Raw genomic sequence first — 16,971 nt, 5'->3', positions numbered from 1 at the left:
AGCTGAACTTTACTTGGGGTTAATCAGAGTCTCTAATTGATGGCAGGTGTGTACCCAAGAAGACTGAATGCTGTAATTAAATCAAAAGGTGCTTCAAAGTATTAGTTTAAGAGTGTGCACACTTATGCAACCAGCTTATTGTACGTTTTTTATTTTTTATATATTTCTTCCTAACAGATTTGCTTGTTTTTCAATTTAACTGTAGAGGTTATAGGTCACATTAAAGGTGGGAAAAGTTTTGAAATGATTTAGTGTAGTCTCATTTTTTTTATATCACAAAAACCTGGCATTTTAACAGGGGTGTGTACACTTTTTATATCCACTGTAGCAATATATGTAAAGTATGCTTGTTATGTTAATATAGTTTCATTACTTTCATATGAATGTAAACTTGCCCATGCCCCGTGTGATAATTCAATCATCTTCTCTCGGCTGTTCCCGTTAGGGGTCGCCACAGCGGATCACCTGTTTCCATTTCTTCCTGTCCTCTGCATCTTGCTCTGTCACACCAACCACTTGCATGTCCTCTCTCACCACATCCATAAACCTTATCTTAGGCCTTCCTCTTTTCTTGTTACCTGGTAGCTTCATCCTTAGCCTCTTTTTCCCAATATACTCAGCATCCCTCCTCAGCACATGTCCAAACCAATGTAATCTTGCCTCTCTGGCTTTGTCTCCAAACCTTCCAACCTGGGCTGACCCTCTAATATACTTCTTCCTAATCCTGTCCACCCTCGTCACACCCAGTGCAAATCTTAACATCTTTAACTCTGCCACATCTAGCTCAAACTCCTGCCTTTTTGTCAATGCCACTGTCTCCAACCCATATAACATAGATGGTCTCACTACCCTCTTGTAGACCTTCCCTTTTCACTCTTACAGGTACTCGTCTGTCACAAATCACTCCTGACACACTTCTCCACCCACTCCATCCTGCCTGTACTCTCTTCTTCACCTCTCTTCCACACTCACCGTTACTCTGAACTACTGACCGCAAGTATTTAAACTCAGTGATAATTCAATAAGGGTGTTTAAAAAAATTAAAAAAGTAAATTTAGTAGAAAGTTTTCCCCAACATGGGACTTTACTGCTCAGCTTTGAAAGATCACTAGTTGGCTGACAAGTACACAAGGTCCAAAAGAGCACACTTCTGTGGCAAGAAAACTCTTATTACTATGGTGTTCTAAACTGTCCTTTTATACAGAGCTACTCTCAAGTACTGGATAGCCAGAGCTTATGGAAAGCGTCCTTTAGCATTGAAAGTCGGCTAGCCAGACAGGGGCAGGACCCAAACTGTTCGGGCTAATACAGAAGTGACTTAATGCTGAACATTAACATTTTCATTGTTATTTTCATGCAGTATACATTTTTAAAATGTTCAGTCTCTCCAACACTACATAAATTGCTTAGTTTCTGCCTTCCGTTAAATTTCACTCCTCTTCTTGAACACATATTTATGTAATTTGCTCCTTCACTTTTCCTAAAGATCCCATTCATTAACATTCAGTGTGTCAGTTACAGTTGGTTTACAGCCCAATTCCCATTTTCTAGTAATAGATTTTTTTTGCAAGCAATAGAATTAAACTTTAGAAAGTCCTTACTACGTCTGAAAAATTCAGATTCTGCATATTAGCTCAAAAAATAATTTCTTTAGTTGCAGCCATTTTCTACCCCAGTGCTTTGGATAAGTATGCTGTAAAGAATTGATAAAATCTGCCAATTCATTACATTACCAAAATACATGCTCTGAATTACCTCTCTCTTTCCATCAGACCTCCAACATTTGCTAATCTATGAAAAATTCTCTGAAAATGCTTGCGATATAAAAATACCTACACAAGCATTTCCAATCAAAAATCTAATTTTCTGTTTTTTGCTGAATACTTGGGAGCCATACAGATGCCCCCCCCCCCCCCACCCACTGTTCCTTTGTATACTTGCCTTTCTATTCTCTCTTCTCAAACTTTTCTAACACCCTCAGATAAATTCATATAGTTATCAACCAACATTTTATGTGCCCTACTATTCTTTTTTAATGTTAACTTGTGCTCCAGACTCAACTAAAAATATTACTAGAGCTGGCCTTTCATTAAACAATCACCTGTCCCTTTGTCTTTGCCTCTACTCTGTTATCAGTCCCTGGTAAGGAACTGTAGTCCAAACTTCTTTTTAGCCTCATCCCTACTGTTACCTTTCATTCTCTTGGTTACTTTGCTAATTTTCTCTAATACCAGCTACCCTCTTGCCTACGTTCTATACCCCTACTTGCAATCATCCCTATCAGTAAAAAATCTCCTTTCTCCATTCTTGTGTTGGCTTAGTAAGCTACAGGGATGTTGGCATAGCAAAGAATAACCATATGCTGATTAACCTATTTAGACCCTATATAAAAGTTTATGGATAAATGTGTGCCAGTGTTTCAAAAAAGTGCGTGAAGTGTGATGCTTAAGAGGTAAGAGTTTTTGAAATTACTACACTTTAGAATTCTTTAGCCTATTAAGTGGAGTGTTCTTCACTAGAGACCTTCTCATACAAATGTCTATTGTTTTATTTAATTTTTGGGGTAATTTTAAACTTCTCTCTGCTATACATTTCCAAATCTAGTTAAAGGTTTGTACTCACTCAAACCTGTTTTACCATTTTACTTGTCTTTTATACAGTTCCAAGACATAAAATACTTTGCATTTATGAAAGAAAGCTAAGAATTAAACAAATCAACACATTATTAAAAAATAATCACTTTACCTGGCTTTGGAGGTGCCTGTATATGAACATAAGGATGTACCAACAGTTCGGGGATGGATATCCTCTCTTTAGGGTTTCTCACCAAACAACGCTTAAAAAAAGTTTAGAAATGATTACAAACATTCTCAGCAAAACTGTCTAATAAAATTATAATAAAGTTTTTATATCAAATCCAGTCCCAGACATTAATTTCCACCTTCATTAACAGATACTTTGAAATAAAAATATGTATATCTCAGCTGAGTTTTCTTGTGGTCCTACTTTAAAAGGAAATTAAAAAAAGCTACTAGTAACTTGTGCCATTAATTAGGAATCACATTCTGTGAACTTAAAGTAGCAAGATAAATCATGAAAAAAGTACAGTTGTGTACACTTACCATAAATGTAGATGTTAGAGTGTATTCATTGTTGCAGTTATTACATTTGGGTTATCTGCCTGCAGGTAGCCCTCAGCTGGCCTGAATACCAGAGTCTTGGATTCCTGCATCAGATGCTGTCCCTCCTTCCATGACGTCAGGTCGTCAGGGGTATAATACATGCAGCAGACGCCATTACATCAGTGCCCCCATAATGGGAAGCAATTATGTTATGTTACACCTCCAACAAAAAAGCAAATACATTAGAAAGCTCAAATACACCAAACAAGAAGGAAAGATAGAGCCAAGAAAAGTCAGGGGGCTGGAGGGAGGGTAACCAGGACTGCAACAGTGAATACACTTGAACATCTACATTTATGGTAAGTGTACACAACTGTACTATGTTCTTTGTGTTTCACTGCTGCAGTCATTATATTTGGGTAGATTCCCAAAGCTAAGGAAGGGAGGAGAAAGTTAAGAGAGCATTATGAACAGCTATTAAGCCCTGCAATACTGCAGTGGAAAAAACAGCTCTGGATTTAGAAAAAAAACAGGCATGTGGTAATGCTTGGTGAAGGTATGAACAGAGCTCCAGGTAGCAGCTTCTAGGATGTCCCTGGTAGGGACCCCTCTGAGAAAAGCTGTGGAGGTAGATGCAGCCCTGGTGGAATGTGATCTTATCCCCCGTGGGGTAGGTATTCCATGGTGCTTATAGCAGAAATGAATGCAATGGGTTATCCATTTAGAAATGGTTTGCTTTGAAATGGCCTTCCCCTCTGACCCTGCAGCAAAGCCAACTAGCAGCTGTTCAGATTTTCTGAGAGGCTTAGTCCTGTCCAAATAAAATTTAAGTAGTCTGTGCACGTCCAAAGAGTGCAGAATTTGCTCTCCTTTGTTTTGTGGATTAGGAAAAAAGGTAGGCAAATGAATGGACTGATTTAGGGCCACACTAGACACCACCTTGGGCATAAAGGAAGGATTGGTCCTGAGGGAAAACCCTGTCTGCATGGAAGATCATGAAGAGCTCCACTGCTATGAGGGCCTGTAATTCAGACACTCTTCTTGCTGAAGTGATGGCTAGAAGGAAGGCTGTTTTCCAAGAAAGGAATTTCAACTATGCGGTTGCAGCTGGTTCAAAAGGAGGGAGAGTGAGCTTTTCCAATACAAACTTAAGGTCCCAGGCTGGAGCAGGGGCTCATCTGGGGGGTCTTAAATTTTTAGCCCCTCTGACGGATTGCTTTAACGGGGGGTGAGAGAAGAGGGGTGGTTCAGTATTATAATGTGCTGAAATTGCAGAGGCATGAATTTTGATTGACGAGAAGGATAGGCCCTTGTGGAGCATTTCTGTTAAGCACTGAAGAATATTAGGTAAACTGGGCACCATGATGTCCATACCCAGGGTCTGGCTCCAGAACAGCATCTTTTCCACTTTTCTGCATAGGATTTTCTAGCACTAGGTCTCCTTGCTTCCAGAATGACCTCTAGCACCTGCTTACTGAGGGATGCTATTGGAGAGCTCAAGGAATTAGCCAGACTGCAAGGTTCAGAGTTTGAAGCTGAGGGTGCAAAATCTGGCCCACCTGCTGGGACACCACGGAAGGTGTCTGGGGTACGTGCCATGGATCCAGCAGTATCATGCTGTGCAAGAGGGGGTACTAGTGCTGGCGACGCCAGTCTGGTGCAATAAGAATTGTCCTTCGTCTGTCCTGTTTGATCTTTAGCAGGACCTTTGAGAGGAGAGGCAATGGGAAAAAGGCATAAACCAAGAGGCTTTCCTAGGTGAAAGACAGGGCATCCACTTTCCAAGCTTGACTGTGGGGACTCCTTGTGCAGAATTTGTCCAATTGGTAGTTCTGGGGGGAAGGCAAACAGGTCTATCTCTGGAGTCCGCCATTTGTTCCTCAAATGGTTGAATATTTTTGGTTCCAGTTTCCATTCGTGTGGGTCCATGAGATTTCTGCTTAGGTCGTCTGACAGTGACTTTAGCTTGCCTGGCAGGACTTGAGCTTGTAGGTGCACTTGGTAGCTCAAGGCTGTGTTCCACAGAGCCATGGCTAGTCTGCAGAGATGGTACAAGTGGGTTCCCCCCTGCTTATGTACCACATAACTGTGTTGTCGTCTGTCTTTACCAATAATTGTCCTGGAAAGATGTGGTCCTAGAAGGCTGTCAGGGAATTCTGTACAGCAAACATTTCTTTCTGGTTGATATGCAGGTGCATCTGACTCTGGTTCTATTTGCCCTGAATGCACTGCCCTGCCAAGTGTGCCCCCCCCCCATGCATAGTCTAATGCGTCTGTAGTCAGGGTTTGGGCAGCAGGGGGTAGATTGAAAGGGAGCCCCTTGTTGAGGTGGCAGGCCTTTGTTCACCAAAGGAACTCTGCCTTTTTACAAGGAATCATTGATTCCTGGTCCTGAGAAAGTTGACACCATAGGCTTTTTAGATACCATTGTAGTTTCCTCATATGCAGTCTTGCATATGGAAATAGTAGAATGCAAGAGGCTATGTACCCCAGGGCTTGCAAAATTTTCCTTGCAGATGGTTGGGTCTTTGTGGCCAGTAGTTTGAAGTAGGCTGTCAAATAAACTTGTTTCTCTAGCATGAGGTAAGCCATCTGGGAAGTTGTGTTCAAGCTTGCTCCCAAGAATACAATCTGTTGGCAGGGTACCAGATGAGATTTCTTTTCGTTTATGGTGTACCCCAATGAGTTTAGAAGTTTCTTTCCAAATGCAAGATGTTTTAATAGCATGCCCTGGCTTTCTGCCTGAATTAGACAATTGTCCAGGTATGGGTATATTTGAATATTTCTCTGCCTGCAAAATGCAATGGCTGGAGCTAGACACTTTGTGAATACCCTGGGCGCAGTAGATAAGCCAAAGGGAAATGCAGAGAACTGAATTTCCTGCAAGATTCCCTTATTGGAATGTGCAGGTAAGCTTCCTTTTAAGTCTAAGGATGCCAACCAGGCATCTTTGCCTAGCATAGGAAGCAGCTGTTGAAGTGTTAGCATTTTGAATTTTGGGATTACCAAAAAGGTGTTTAGAATAGAGAGGTCCAGGACAGGATGCCAGGAGCTGTCTTTTCTGGGTACCAGGAAAAGTCTCGAGTAAAAACTTTGTCCCCTTTCTTCTGCTGGGACAGGTTGAATAGCCCTGATACTTAGAAGAGAGAGAACCTGCTGTTGAGCCTCTGCCCACTGATTTAGGGGTAGGTCTCGCCAACCGTTTGAGGTTGGTAAGGTGTGGAAGTAGAATCTATATCCTTGGAAAACAATATTTAAAACCCATTTGTCCTGGGTAATGAGTTCCCATTTTTTTGCATGCAGGGCGAGCGTTCCTCCTAAGGGAGCAGGCAGTTAAGCAGGGCTTGGAAGGCTTAACGTTAAGTCAGTGTGACATTTTTCCATAGGGGGGTGTCTTACTACTTCCAGCTTTGGAAGTTGGAGCCCCCCACTGCTTAGGACTGTGTGTAGCCTGAGACTATAACCTAGGTGGGTCTGCTGTTTGTGGGTTTGGACTGAGAGGGCTTGGAAGAGACTGGAAAGGACCAATTCTTAGAGGGCCAATGCCTACTAAATCTGGGAGGATGTACTTGCAAGAAATCTTTAACAGTTTGTATAGATTTAGCTTTTTCCTCCATCTTTTTAAGGACTTCTCCCTTGTTGCCAAACAGGTGGTCTTGGTTTAAGGAAACATCCAGTAATTTATCTTTAACATGATCTGGCAAGTTTTGCTCCTTAATCCAAGCATGCCTTCTAAGTACAGACCTAGTGACAGCAGCTCTGCAAGATGCTTCTAAAGAGTCAAAACCACATTGCAAAGTATGTTTACCAACGTGTTCAGCAGAATGCATTAAAGCCTGTAATTCTTTATGTTCAGCACAGTCAGGAATCAACAATTTTCTGTTTAAGCAGTCCCATAATATGCTGCTGATACTTTAACATATGAAACTGGCAATTTAAGGCCCTAATGGTCAAAGTAGCAGAAGTGCATACCTTCTTACCCCATCTGTCCAAGGCCCTGGAATCTCTATCAGAGGGGGTAGGGTTTTTGGCAGCAGTAGCCTTAATGCCTTTGGTCCTTGGGAAATGGTCTCGGGATCCACAGTAGGATTCTTGAAGAGGAACTTGTGAGAGTCAGGTACTCTGTAATAACCTGTCAGGTTTTCTGGGAGCTGGAGGTAAAGTGCCTGGGGCCAGGCTAGATTCCAAGAAGGCATCATCTACAATGTCCAGAACAGGAGGGACAGCTAAAGGCATGTGTTGAGTAAGGAGTAAGAATTCCCTAAGCCTCTTTTTGGAGTCAGAGTAATCCTGGCTTTCCCAGCGGAAATACTCCCTCAGAGTGTGCAAGGTTTCACCAAAAGAAAAATCTTCCGGAGGGGAAGCAGAGGGAATGGAATCCTCTGCATCAGAATCCTCATAGGTAGATAAGGGCAAATCCTGGTCATCAGAAGAAACAGAAATTTCAGAATCCTGATCAGAAGAATCAGAAGGAAAATCAGTTCTAGGTCTCAGAGGGGGAAGGCTGGCTTTCCCTAATCAAAGTAATAAGGTCTTCAGCCATTCTAAGCATTTGTTTTTTAGGCATATGGGCCTGACTCTGCGGTTTGGACGTCGGTTTTCTAGGCATAGGTCGAGTTTTAGGCCTTGATGAAGAAGATGGTGTCTGTTTAAAATGCAAATCTGTAGGCCTGAATACACCCTCAGAAGCCGGTGCCTGCACAGCGGCTCCGGACCCATCCAAGGTAGAGACACCCGCAGGTTCCATAGTCAAAGAAGCATCTCGCGGCATACCTGACTCCGAATGGGTCACAGTAGAGGCCTGCGAATCTGAAGTAGTGGGTATCAGGGGCTGCGAAAACGCCCGAGTATCAGCGAACTGGCGATTAGCATAACGGAAGCGTCGTCGGCAGTTTTGGACCTATGCGGTCTGTCTCTGTCTTTATTTTTACATTTTTTCGGAATATTGGTACTTTGATGGCTTACCGAAGCCATTTCTGGATAGTTAAACAGAGTACTAAAATTATTTGCTGCGAAAATAGACTGACAAATAGTTTGGGGGTTGAATAAGGCACAAAACTGAGAGCGAGGGATGTCGTGGTCTGGGCCTAAACAATGAATGCAGTGTGAATGAAAATCTTTATGAGGTATTTGCTTTCAATTGTTAACTTTTACTGACATTGGTTAAGAGCAAGAAAAAGGATCTCCAATGGGGTACTTAGCTTTTTTCGAAGACTTCGGTTCTGAAACTCGAAAAAAAATTTCAGGAGTCTGCCGACCGGCACTTGCGAACTGCTTCTGCTTCAGGCACCGCACAGCAAGAAAGACTGATGTAATGGTGTCTGCTGCATGTTTTATACCCCTGACGACCTGACGTCATGGAAGGAGAGACAGCATCTAACGCAGGAATCCAAGACTCTGGTATTCAGGCCTGCTGAGGGCTACCTGAAGGCAGATAACCCAAATGTAATGACTGCAACAGTGAAACACGAAGAACATCTGCAGGCATACTTTACTACCATAATGTAACAAAATAAGTTCTTACTACATACGCATTGTAAGACAGACTGTCCATGATGGGCATTTTCTTTTTCCTGCCAATAGGAATTCAGCATTATGTTCCCCTAAAATCCTAAGTTTAGAAATTGCCACAGTTCTGTATTGAAACATATCACAAAAATAAGCTAAACACTGGAAGCTGGTCCAGAGTTAATGTTGTGAGCTGCTGTTCTTCTGGTACAGGGTTCAATTCTCCTGAGCCTTCATTTCTTTCCTGTGTGACATTGAGCATGTCACTTGACCAAACACTTCTTCCAGGTCAACCCCTGAAAAAGTCTCTCCAGTGGGCCTACCTTGTTAACAAATAGGATACAGAATGTCCTCAGAGCCTGCCAGTTAGACCTCATGCCACCAGGGAGCATCTTCATGCTACAAAAGAATTAATATAGCTTTGGCACCACATTATTAAATAACTAACATAAAACATACATACTCTTGACTTACAGGGAATGTCATCAGCTGACAAAAATCCAGATGTCTGCAGTAGGATTGGTGGTGGGGAATATAACGGATCATCAAAAAAAGTTCATCTTGTAGATCAACTGATATTTTAAGAACACCCACATTAGATACAACACCTAGGACCCACCCTCATTGGGATGAATCCCTAGCAGTACCAACACGTTGAAAAACTGGAGGATAACCTGAGCAAAGAACTCAGATGCCAGAGTCCTGTAGTAATGACATAAAAAGTATGGCATGACTCCTAGAGTCACTGTCAAGAAAAATTGACATCCAAAATGTTCAAGCAATCACCAGACAGTCATTTCTTTAACAGAATAGCCGTTGACATCAGCCTTTTCTATTGGGTAGTACATGACTGATGGCAAACAATATAACTGGCAGTCCCACTTTACTTGAAAAGTATCTGCTTGGCACTCTCCTGGTAAGCAAACAAACTGCAAGATTTCTCCCTGAAGAAAAGGAAAGGAACTGTTTCATATTTCTCAACTCATGGATATACTCCTGATAATAAGCTGAGCTACTAATGTACTTTCAAGGGTGTAAAGGATCCTCTTTCCCCTTCTTTTGCTAATGCAAAGAAAACTGGGAGGTTAATGATCTGATTTGGAGAGAACACTGAAACCGCCCTCAGGAGGAAATAACCACCATATCACATCAAATACAGTTTAATGTAAATAAGGGCACCAAGCTCCTAAGGCCAACCTCAAGGAAGTTGAGTAACAAGGCAGAGAGTACTACAAGAAAACTTCAGTGTTGCAATGCTAGCAGGCTCAAAAGGTGGATGTGAAACTTTGTCATCCATGAAATTTGGTGTCTATATAGAGAACGGGTTGTTTAAATAAGGACAAAGGTGAAAGGCTCCTTTCAAGAACTGCTTGACAAACATGTACCATAAAAATCCAGTACTTTAAAAGGTCAGTGTGTCCAGAGATAATGGACTCGTGCACCCCTACCATGGAATAATTAAGGTTCAAATCATACAGATGTCTATATAAGGATCACCTGAAAGCTGACTGGGGGTTGTATAAGATACCACTCTTCCCATACTAAGAAATGACACTTGCTGGCATAAGTCTACAAGGAAGAGGGTTTTCCTGGTAGCTTCAGTGACCTCAGACTCCACTGATAAATGTGACAAAATAAGCAGGTCTATATCAGAAGCAAAACCTCGAAGTGGAGCTAGCTGTCTCCCAGATCATGGACGACTACCTCCAATCATACCCCCACAAATATTATAGCCTGAAATTCTGCTTTTCTCAGATCCCAAGGTGTCACTTGAGTAAATGTTGGTCCTTCATAATTGAACTTTGCAGTAAGACATGGAATTTGAGTGAATGGCAGGAAAGAACAGAAGAAATTCCTGCACTTGGGAGACAAAACATGTGTACCACTACTTCCCCCTTGCCCTGTTAAACCAAGAAGAAAAGCAGAGAAACATAGTTACGAGTGGAAGGTAAATAGAATAGGCTGATCCCCAGAGTTACCCACTTCCAGAAGCTACTCCCGTGATTTGCAGCAGAGAGAGACTTGGCTGTACTCGTCTTAACTAATCAGATCACCACTTTACCACATCTAATTTGCATCTGGCAAATCCATTCTTCGTTTACGACTTTGTATATGTGGAAGCGTCTACCTGATCTGCTTTAATCTTCAATTACGTCTGCGCAGTCCACATATAAGCATGGCATAATGGAGGAGCCTGTAGCTCATCTTGTTGTCTTCGCAGAGCTGAGTAGTTTGCTGCAGTGTTTCGAGGATAACCCTCATTTTTTTTTATTTGTGCTGTTTACGGAGATGGGTTTGACTTTTGAGCCTTGCCTAAAAAAGGCACTATGGGGGCAGCAAGAGCCTTGGCCAGTATTCGAAAGCCTAGGGGTGACCGGTGCAAGCCGTCTATAGCGAAGCAACGAGGCTTGTCGAGCATGTCATCCCAGGCCGACAGACACTGGATCCCCCTTGAATGACACCAGAAGCTTAGCCAGTTGTTGAAATTGATCATTTTTTTCTTTATACTGCGGTATCATTCTTGGTGTGATCAGGATGCTACTCAGGGTCAGGGTCATACCCGCCTGGGCTACATGATCAGAGAGCTCTTCCATGTCTCTTTTCATGTAGTCCAGGGAGGTATGTCTCAGCTCATTCACACCAACATGAACAATGACAGAATCATATTTGTACTTGTTCTGGAGTGACCTGAGTGCTTGTGTTATGTGGCGGATTCTGGCTCATGACAGGCAGCTAACAGTAACCTTCTTGTCCAGTCTGCTGAGTGGGACATCAGTGTGCCTGACTATAGAATCGCCTATTACTAGTGTGTTAGGTATGTTATTCCGCCTTAAGGGCTGTGATTGTGCGGCACACTGATTTTGTGTTTTATGTTTTGTCTGGTTTGTGACGGGAGGTGCAGGTTTTTATTTAGAGCCTCCGAGTATGATTTCATGTATTTGTGTGTATTTTTTGCCAGTGCTGGTTTAGTATGTCTATGTGAGGCTGGAGGTGTGGCGCAAGTGTTAACCTTCCCTCATGACTGCCTGTTCCAGTCTTGGGTGGAGAGAGCTTAGCCTCCAATTTAGCTATATAACTGCATCTCTCGCATATGTTAATGTTTTGTGTTAAGAGGAGAGGGTTGTCTGTGTACATGAGGCAGTTGTAACATTGCCAGCGGATACCCAGGTTCACCAGCTGGACTGGAGAGTATACCTGAAATTGCCCTTTGGTCATGCCTGAATAGTAGGGTGAGCTGCTTAGTCACTTGGTCGGTGAGGGGTGAATAATGAGCCTTGCTCTGCTCGGCAATCAAGAATGCTTTGTGGTTGCCTTTAGAATCAGTGGCGATTTTGTTTTCATAACTAGCTTTGGAGGATTTTATGAGGGATCGCAGCTTATTACTGAGGCTGACCAGGGAGCTCCTCCAATCATGGGATTTTACTCTTTTTTGCAACAGTTTCTTTCTTCTGTTGTAGAGTTTGTTTATGGCAGGGGACCACCAGATTGGCTTCCTTTTTTTGGGGGGGGGTAGCATCTGGGTTCTGTTAGGGATCGCACGATCCATGCACTCGTTTAAGTGCTTATAAAGTGCATTTGTGTAGGATTCATCAGTCACACCTCTACTGTCCGTCAGCATGGGTGTTGTGAAGTTTGCCACTACTGTCTTAAGAAGAGTGAAGTTGGCTTTGGAGAAATTTTTTACAGTGGTTTCCCCTAATGGGGGTGGGGGGTGGGGGCAGGATGTGGATGTCTAGGGTGATTAGCTTGTGGTCAGATCTGACCAACGAGGAATTGACCTCTGGTGTGGAACACCGGTTGCCCATGCTGGTAATGACCAGGCCTAGGATACTGCTGCCCCTGGCTCCTAGTCATTAACATAGTATGAACGTTAGCAACTCTACTGACAGTACCAGCTGATCTGCTACTGGATTTTGTAAAGAAACCTATCAAATTCCTGAATGCTATAAAAACAGTCAAGTCTCTTGGAAGCAAGGGAATAGGAGTCTGGTTCTAAGGATGCAATTTCAAAGACATACTACAAACCTTCCAAGGCTGAAGGGCTAGCTAGGGGTTATGAGTGTGTAGTCTCACATAGCTTTCTTAAGATGCTGACACCTCTTTGGTTTGCCACTTATAATATTCTGTCATAAAGGATAACGTTTCCCCAAATGAGAGGTCCTCTGATGGGGGGGGGGGGGGGGGGCAGAAGACTGTGGCTCCTCCTTACCTGTAACATACCCTAGGAGTGAAGGCAGCTGGAACATATAGATCAACTCCTTCTCTCCCTTTGAATAGCAGTCATCATACTCTCTCTCTGAAGAGGCTGCTAGAGACATACACAGTTGGTCAAGGTCTGGCTGTAGGTTCTAAAGAAAACAGGGAAACCCCTGAACCAGCCTACATAAATACTGTGAAAAAAACTGTAGGTTCATGCATGTGTGTTGGGGGGGGCAGGGATTGGGTCCTGACAAGTGGTAGAGGAGTGATGCGAGAACCACTGACTGGATGGCAACAGTCCAGGATGAATGGCCTGCTGCCTGGGATTTGTGAGCTCACAGGGTGAGAGTCGCTGAGCTGCACCTTAGATGCATAAGCATCCTCTGTGTAGTTCTGTGGGGATACTGCACTCCCCTCCATATCTACAACACATTTCCTCAAATTCAGATGCCTGGGACCGGCGCCAATTCAAAAGAAATAACTCCTTCTCTGGTGTGGGAGGGGATGTCAGATGCCAAAGATGCAACAGCCTCTAAAGCGGCAATACCAGAAGTCTTGGTAGTAACAGGCATTAGATCTAGGGACTGCAAAAGACCTTCTGCAGAGCAGACTCCCTTACACCTATGGAGGTTGGATGCACTTGGAACGTCAGAAGTCTCCTAACCTCTCTTTTTCTGGGCCCGTTTCTACTTTTCAACACATTTTTTTTTATCTTTTAGAATGTGACATCTGCTGGAGTTCGATGTTTTTTGCTGCTCAGCAGACAGACAGGCTCATTTGATTATGGCGAAAAGCCAGGTAAAACTGGACAGCTAACGTCCTTCTTCAAATGGTCTTTCTACTAAACCCTAGACATGCCAGGATTGGCACCCAACAGTGTATGTGTGTGTGTGTATATACATATATATATATATATACATATATATACATACATACATACACACACACACACACACACACACACACACACACACACACACACACACACACACACACACACACACTGTATGAAAATGTCTGTAAGGTACCAGTCTCTTACAGGCATATCTACACACAATTTTTCCTGGGTGGGCGTACCATTCACTCAAGCACAAAACTGCATATACTCCCCTAACCACAGTATACCAATCTAACAATACTCAATAGAAAACAAAAACTGTCCCAAACTGTGTACTCATCTGTCCAGGCTGCAAAAGAAAAAAAAAGCCTAGCATGACACCAGACTGACAAACAACACTTGTATACTCATCATTCATAGTTGCAGCAGGAAAGAACTAAAGATGTCAAGAGCCGATGCTGTCTTTATATTGGGAGCATGCAGACACTGCAGGGAAAATGGAGTCAACCCAGCTTGTGTCTGAAGAAGTAAACTGTTCACACAATAAAGGATATTTGGTTTTTATTCCTGTGCCTTTTTCCACATTTTTGGGACTTGTTTTTCTTTATTGCTGTTTTGGCATTTTGCTTCCTTTGGACTGTTTTTTCTAACATATGGAAGTAATTGCTTTCCTCATGGAGCATGAGGATTATGATCCCGATGGAGTGGGATCAGAACGGTCTACAGAGTATTCCTGCGCATTATTCACATTTTAAATGCTTTTACATCCAGTAACTTGTTCAGCTGAAAAAGAGTTACAGTTTGTCTCCTCTGGCTGTCCCTCACGGTTCCACAAAAGCAGGTGTTTTAATATTTCCTGTGCCAAGTCCATATAGACTTGGGGAAATGGTACACTCCCATAAAGCAGGGTACAGATACAACTTCTAACTTGAAACCCTGAGATATTGTGGCCCTTACATTTTGGTCTGACATAAAAAGAAAGATGCATCCCTCAAACAGGCCAACCCCGCCATTCAGATATGGAAAACCAATAAGAAGAAATAAGAAGTTATGTACTCACCATAACGTTCCATCTGAGTAGGAAACTTCATTTGTCTGCAACCTTTGGGTATCGGATCCGAGCCAGCAACTTGTTTCACAGCTATCAGATCCGAGCTCCTAGCTCCTCCCCTTACCCATAATCCCCTGCCAACCGTGACTGACCTCAGATCAAGTTTGCCCTCACAAGCAGCTAAAAAGGTTAAATACGTCCCGTAGGGGACTAGAAGAAGGACATCCAGTGACTAAAACTTCTGAAGGTCGGGGGAAGGAGGGGGGGATGGTTGCAGACAAATGAAGTTTCCTACTCAGATGGAACATTATGGTGAGTACATAACTTCTTAATCTGAAGTAGGTACTTCATTTGTCAGCAACCTTTGGGACAGAGTCCCCAGCTACCTGGGGATCTTGGGCGTTCATCATGGAAGGATATTCCGGAGCACTGCGGAGATAACATCCCTCTGGAGATAACATCCAGCTTATAATGGTTGATAAAGGTATGAGATGAGGCCCAAGTAGCTGCGGAGCAAATATCATCTAAAGACACTCTAGACCCTAAAGGCAGCGGGAGGTAGATAAAGCGCGAGTAGAGTGTGCACGAACTCCCTGAGGTGCAGGCCTCCCAGAACTTTCATAGGCTGATAGAATACACTGTGAGATCCATCGTGATAAAGTGACCTTAGAGACAGGTTTACCCAAGTTAAATTTGGCAAAGGAGATGAACAACTGGTCGGATTGTCTATGACCAGCAGTCCTGTGAATGTAAAAGCGCAGTTGTCTATGCACATCTAACGAATGCAGTTTGTATTCTCCTTTGTTCTGATACTTAGGAAAGAAGACTGGCAGGTTAATGGATTGATTGGTATTGGCCTCTGAAGCCACCTTGGGAAGAAATGAGGGGTTGGTCCTGAGATACACTCTATCCTGGTGAAAAGCCAAGTATGGGGGTTTTACACAAAGGGCCTGAAGCTCAGAAACTCTCTTCGCTGAAGTAATAGCGACAAGGAACGCCGTTTTCCAAGATAGGTACTTAAGATCAACCGAAGCAGCAGGTTCAAAAGGGGGAGCTGGCAATGCCTGTAGGACTAGTGATAAATCCCAAGGGGGTATAACTTCCTTGACAGGAGGGCTGAGCAGGAAGGTACCCTTTAGAAAGGTTTTACACAATTTAGCCGTAATCAAGGGACCTGACTCATGTCCCACATGATAATGAGAGATAGCTGCCAGTTGAACCTTGACCGTAGAGCAGCTAGCCCCTGATGAAACAGACCTGTAAGGAAATCCAACACAGTCGGTAACGGCGCTGTGAAGGGATCTAAGTTATGATTCTCCTCCCAGATGGAGAAACACTTCCACTTACTGCGATAGACCTTCCTAGTGGAAGGATTATGTGCTGCTACAAGGATGGCTTTAACTGGGGAAGAGATTCCGGGAGTCCTGATTAGGAGTGGAACTGGAGCAGCCAATCTGTCAACTTGAGGTTGTCCAGATTCGGGATCGGGAGATTCAAGGAATGAAATATTAGATCCGGCAGGGGATCCAGAATCCAAGGAGGAATTACCAGGTGAGACCACAGGTAAGGGAACCACGCTTGATGAGGCCAGAATGGGGCAATGAGGATCATTCTGCTCCCCAACCGACTGGCTTTCTGTATGAGTTTCAGCATCAGAGGTAGAGGTGGGTAAGCATAAAGTAGACCGGGAGGCCAAGCATGCACCAGAGTGTCTCTCGGGGATTCCCCGAAGGGGGAATTAGAGCGAAGTAACTGTTGCATTTCGTATTTGAGGAAGAAGCAAAGAAATAGCAACAGGGTTGCCCCCAGTCGGCAAAAATCCACTTCGCTACCTGGAGATTGAAAGACCACTCGTAAGGGGAAAGGATGGTGTGACTGAGCCTGTCCGCCAGAATGTTGGTCCGTCCCAGAATGTGCGTCGCAATAAGAAAGCGGTTGGTGGAGGTCGCCCATTCCCACACTCTCATGGCCTCTCGACAGAGAGGATAGGACCTGGTTCCCCCCTGTTTGTTGATGTACCAGACAACTGACATGTTGTCTGTCTGGATCGCAATAGTTCCTACAGGAAAAAGGTTCTGAAGTGCTTGCAACGCTACTAGCACCGCCCTCATCTCCAGGACATTAATATGCAAAGAGGTCTCTGTGTCGTTCCACGTGCCTTGGACCGTCCTGCCTGAGCAATGCCCCCCCCCCCACCCGAGGCGAGAGGCATCCGTGGTCACCGTGGCGAGGGGAGGAGGCGTGGAGAAGGG

General features: G+C 43.6%; 1 protein-coding gene across 1 annotated transcript in view; it reads right to left on the bottom strand.

The window, feature by feature from the left end:
• The window catches only part of TTK (TTK protein kinase), a gene marked incomplete at its 5' end in the record, with an annotated part of 1,887,454 nt that overhangs the window by 283,835 nt on the left and 1,586,648 nt on the right, over positions 1-16,971 (bottom strand). The window contains 1 exon segment of the mRNA XM_044074056.1: positions 2,746-2,836. Within this exon segment, the coding sequence (XP_043929991.1) occupies positions 2,746-2,836 (91 nt within the window).

This window comes from Protopterus annectens, chromosome 1.part1 (genome assembly GCF_019279795.1).
Source record: "Protopterus annectens isolate FY-2018-M chromosome 1.part1, PAN1.0, whole genome shotgun sequence".
NCBI classification, from domain to species: domain Eukaryota; kingdom Metazoa; phylum Chordata; order Ceratodontiformes; family Protopteridae; genus Protopterus; species Protopterus annectens.
This window is presented reverse-complemented; position numbering and strand designations above follow the sequence as displayed.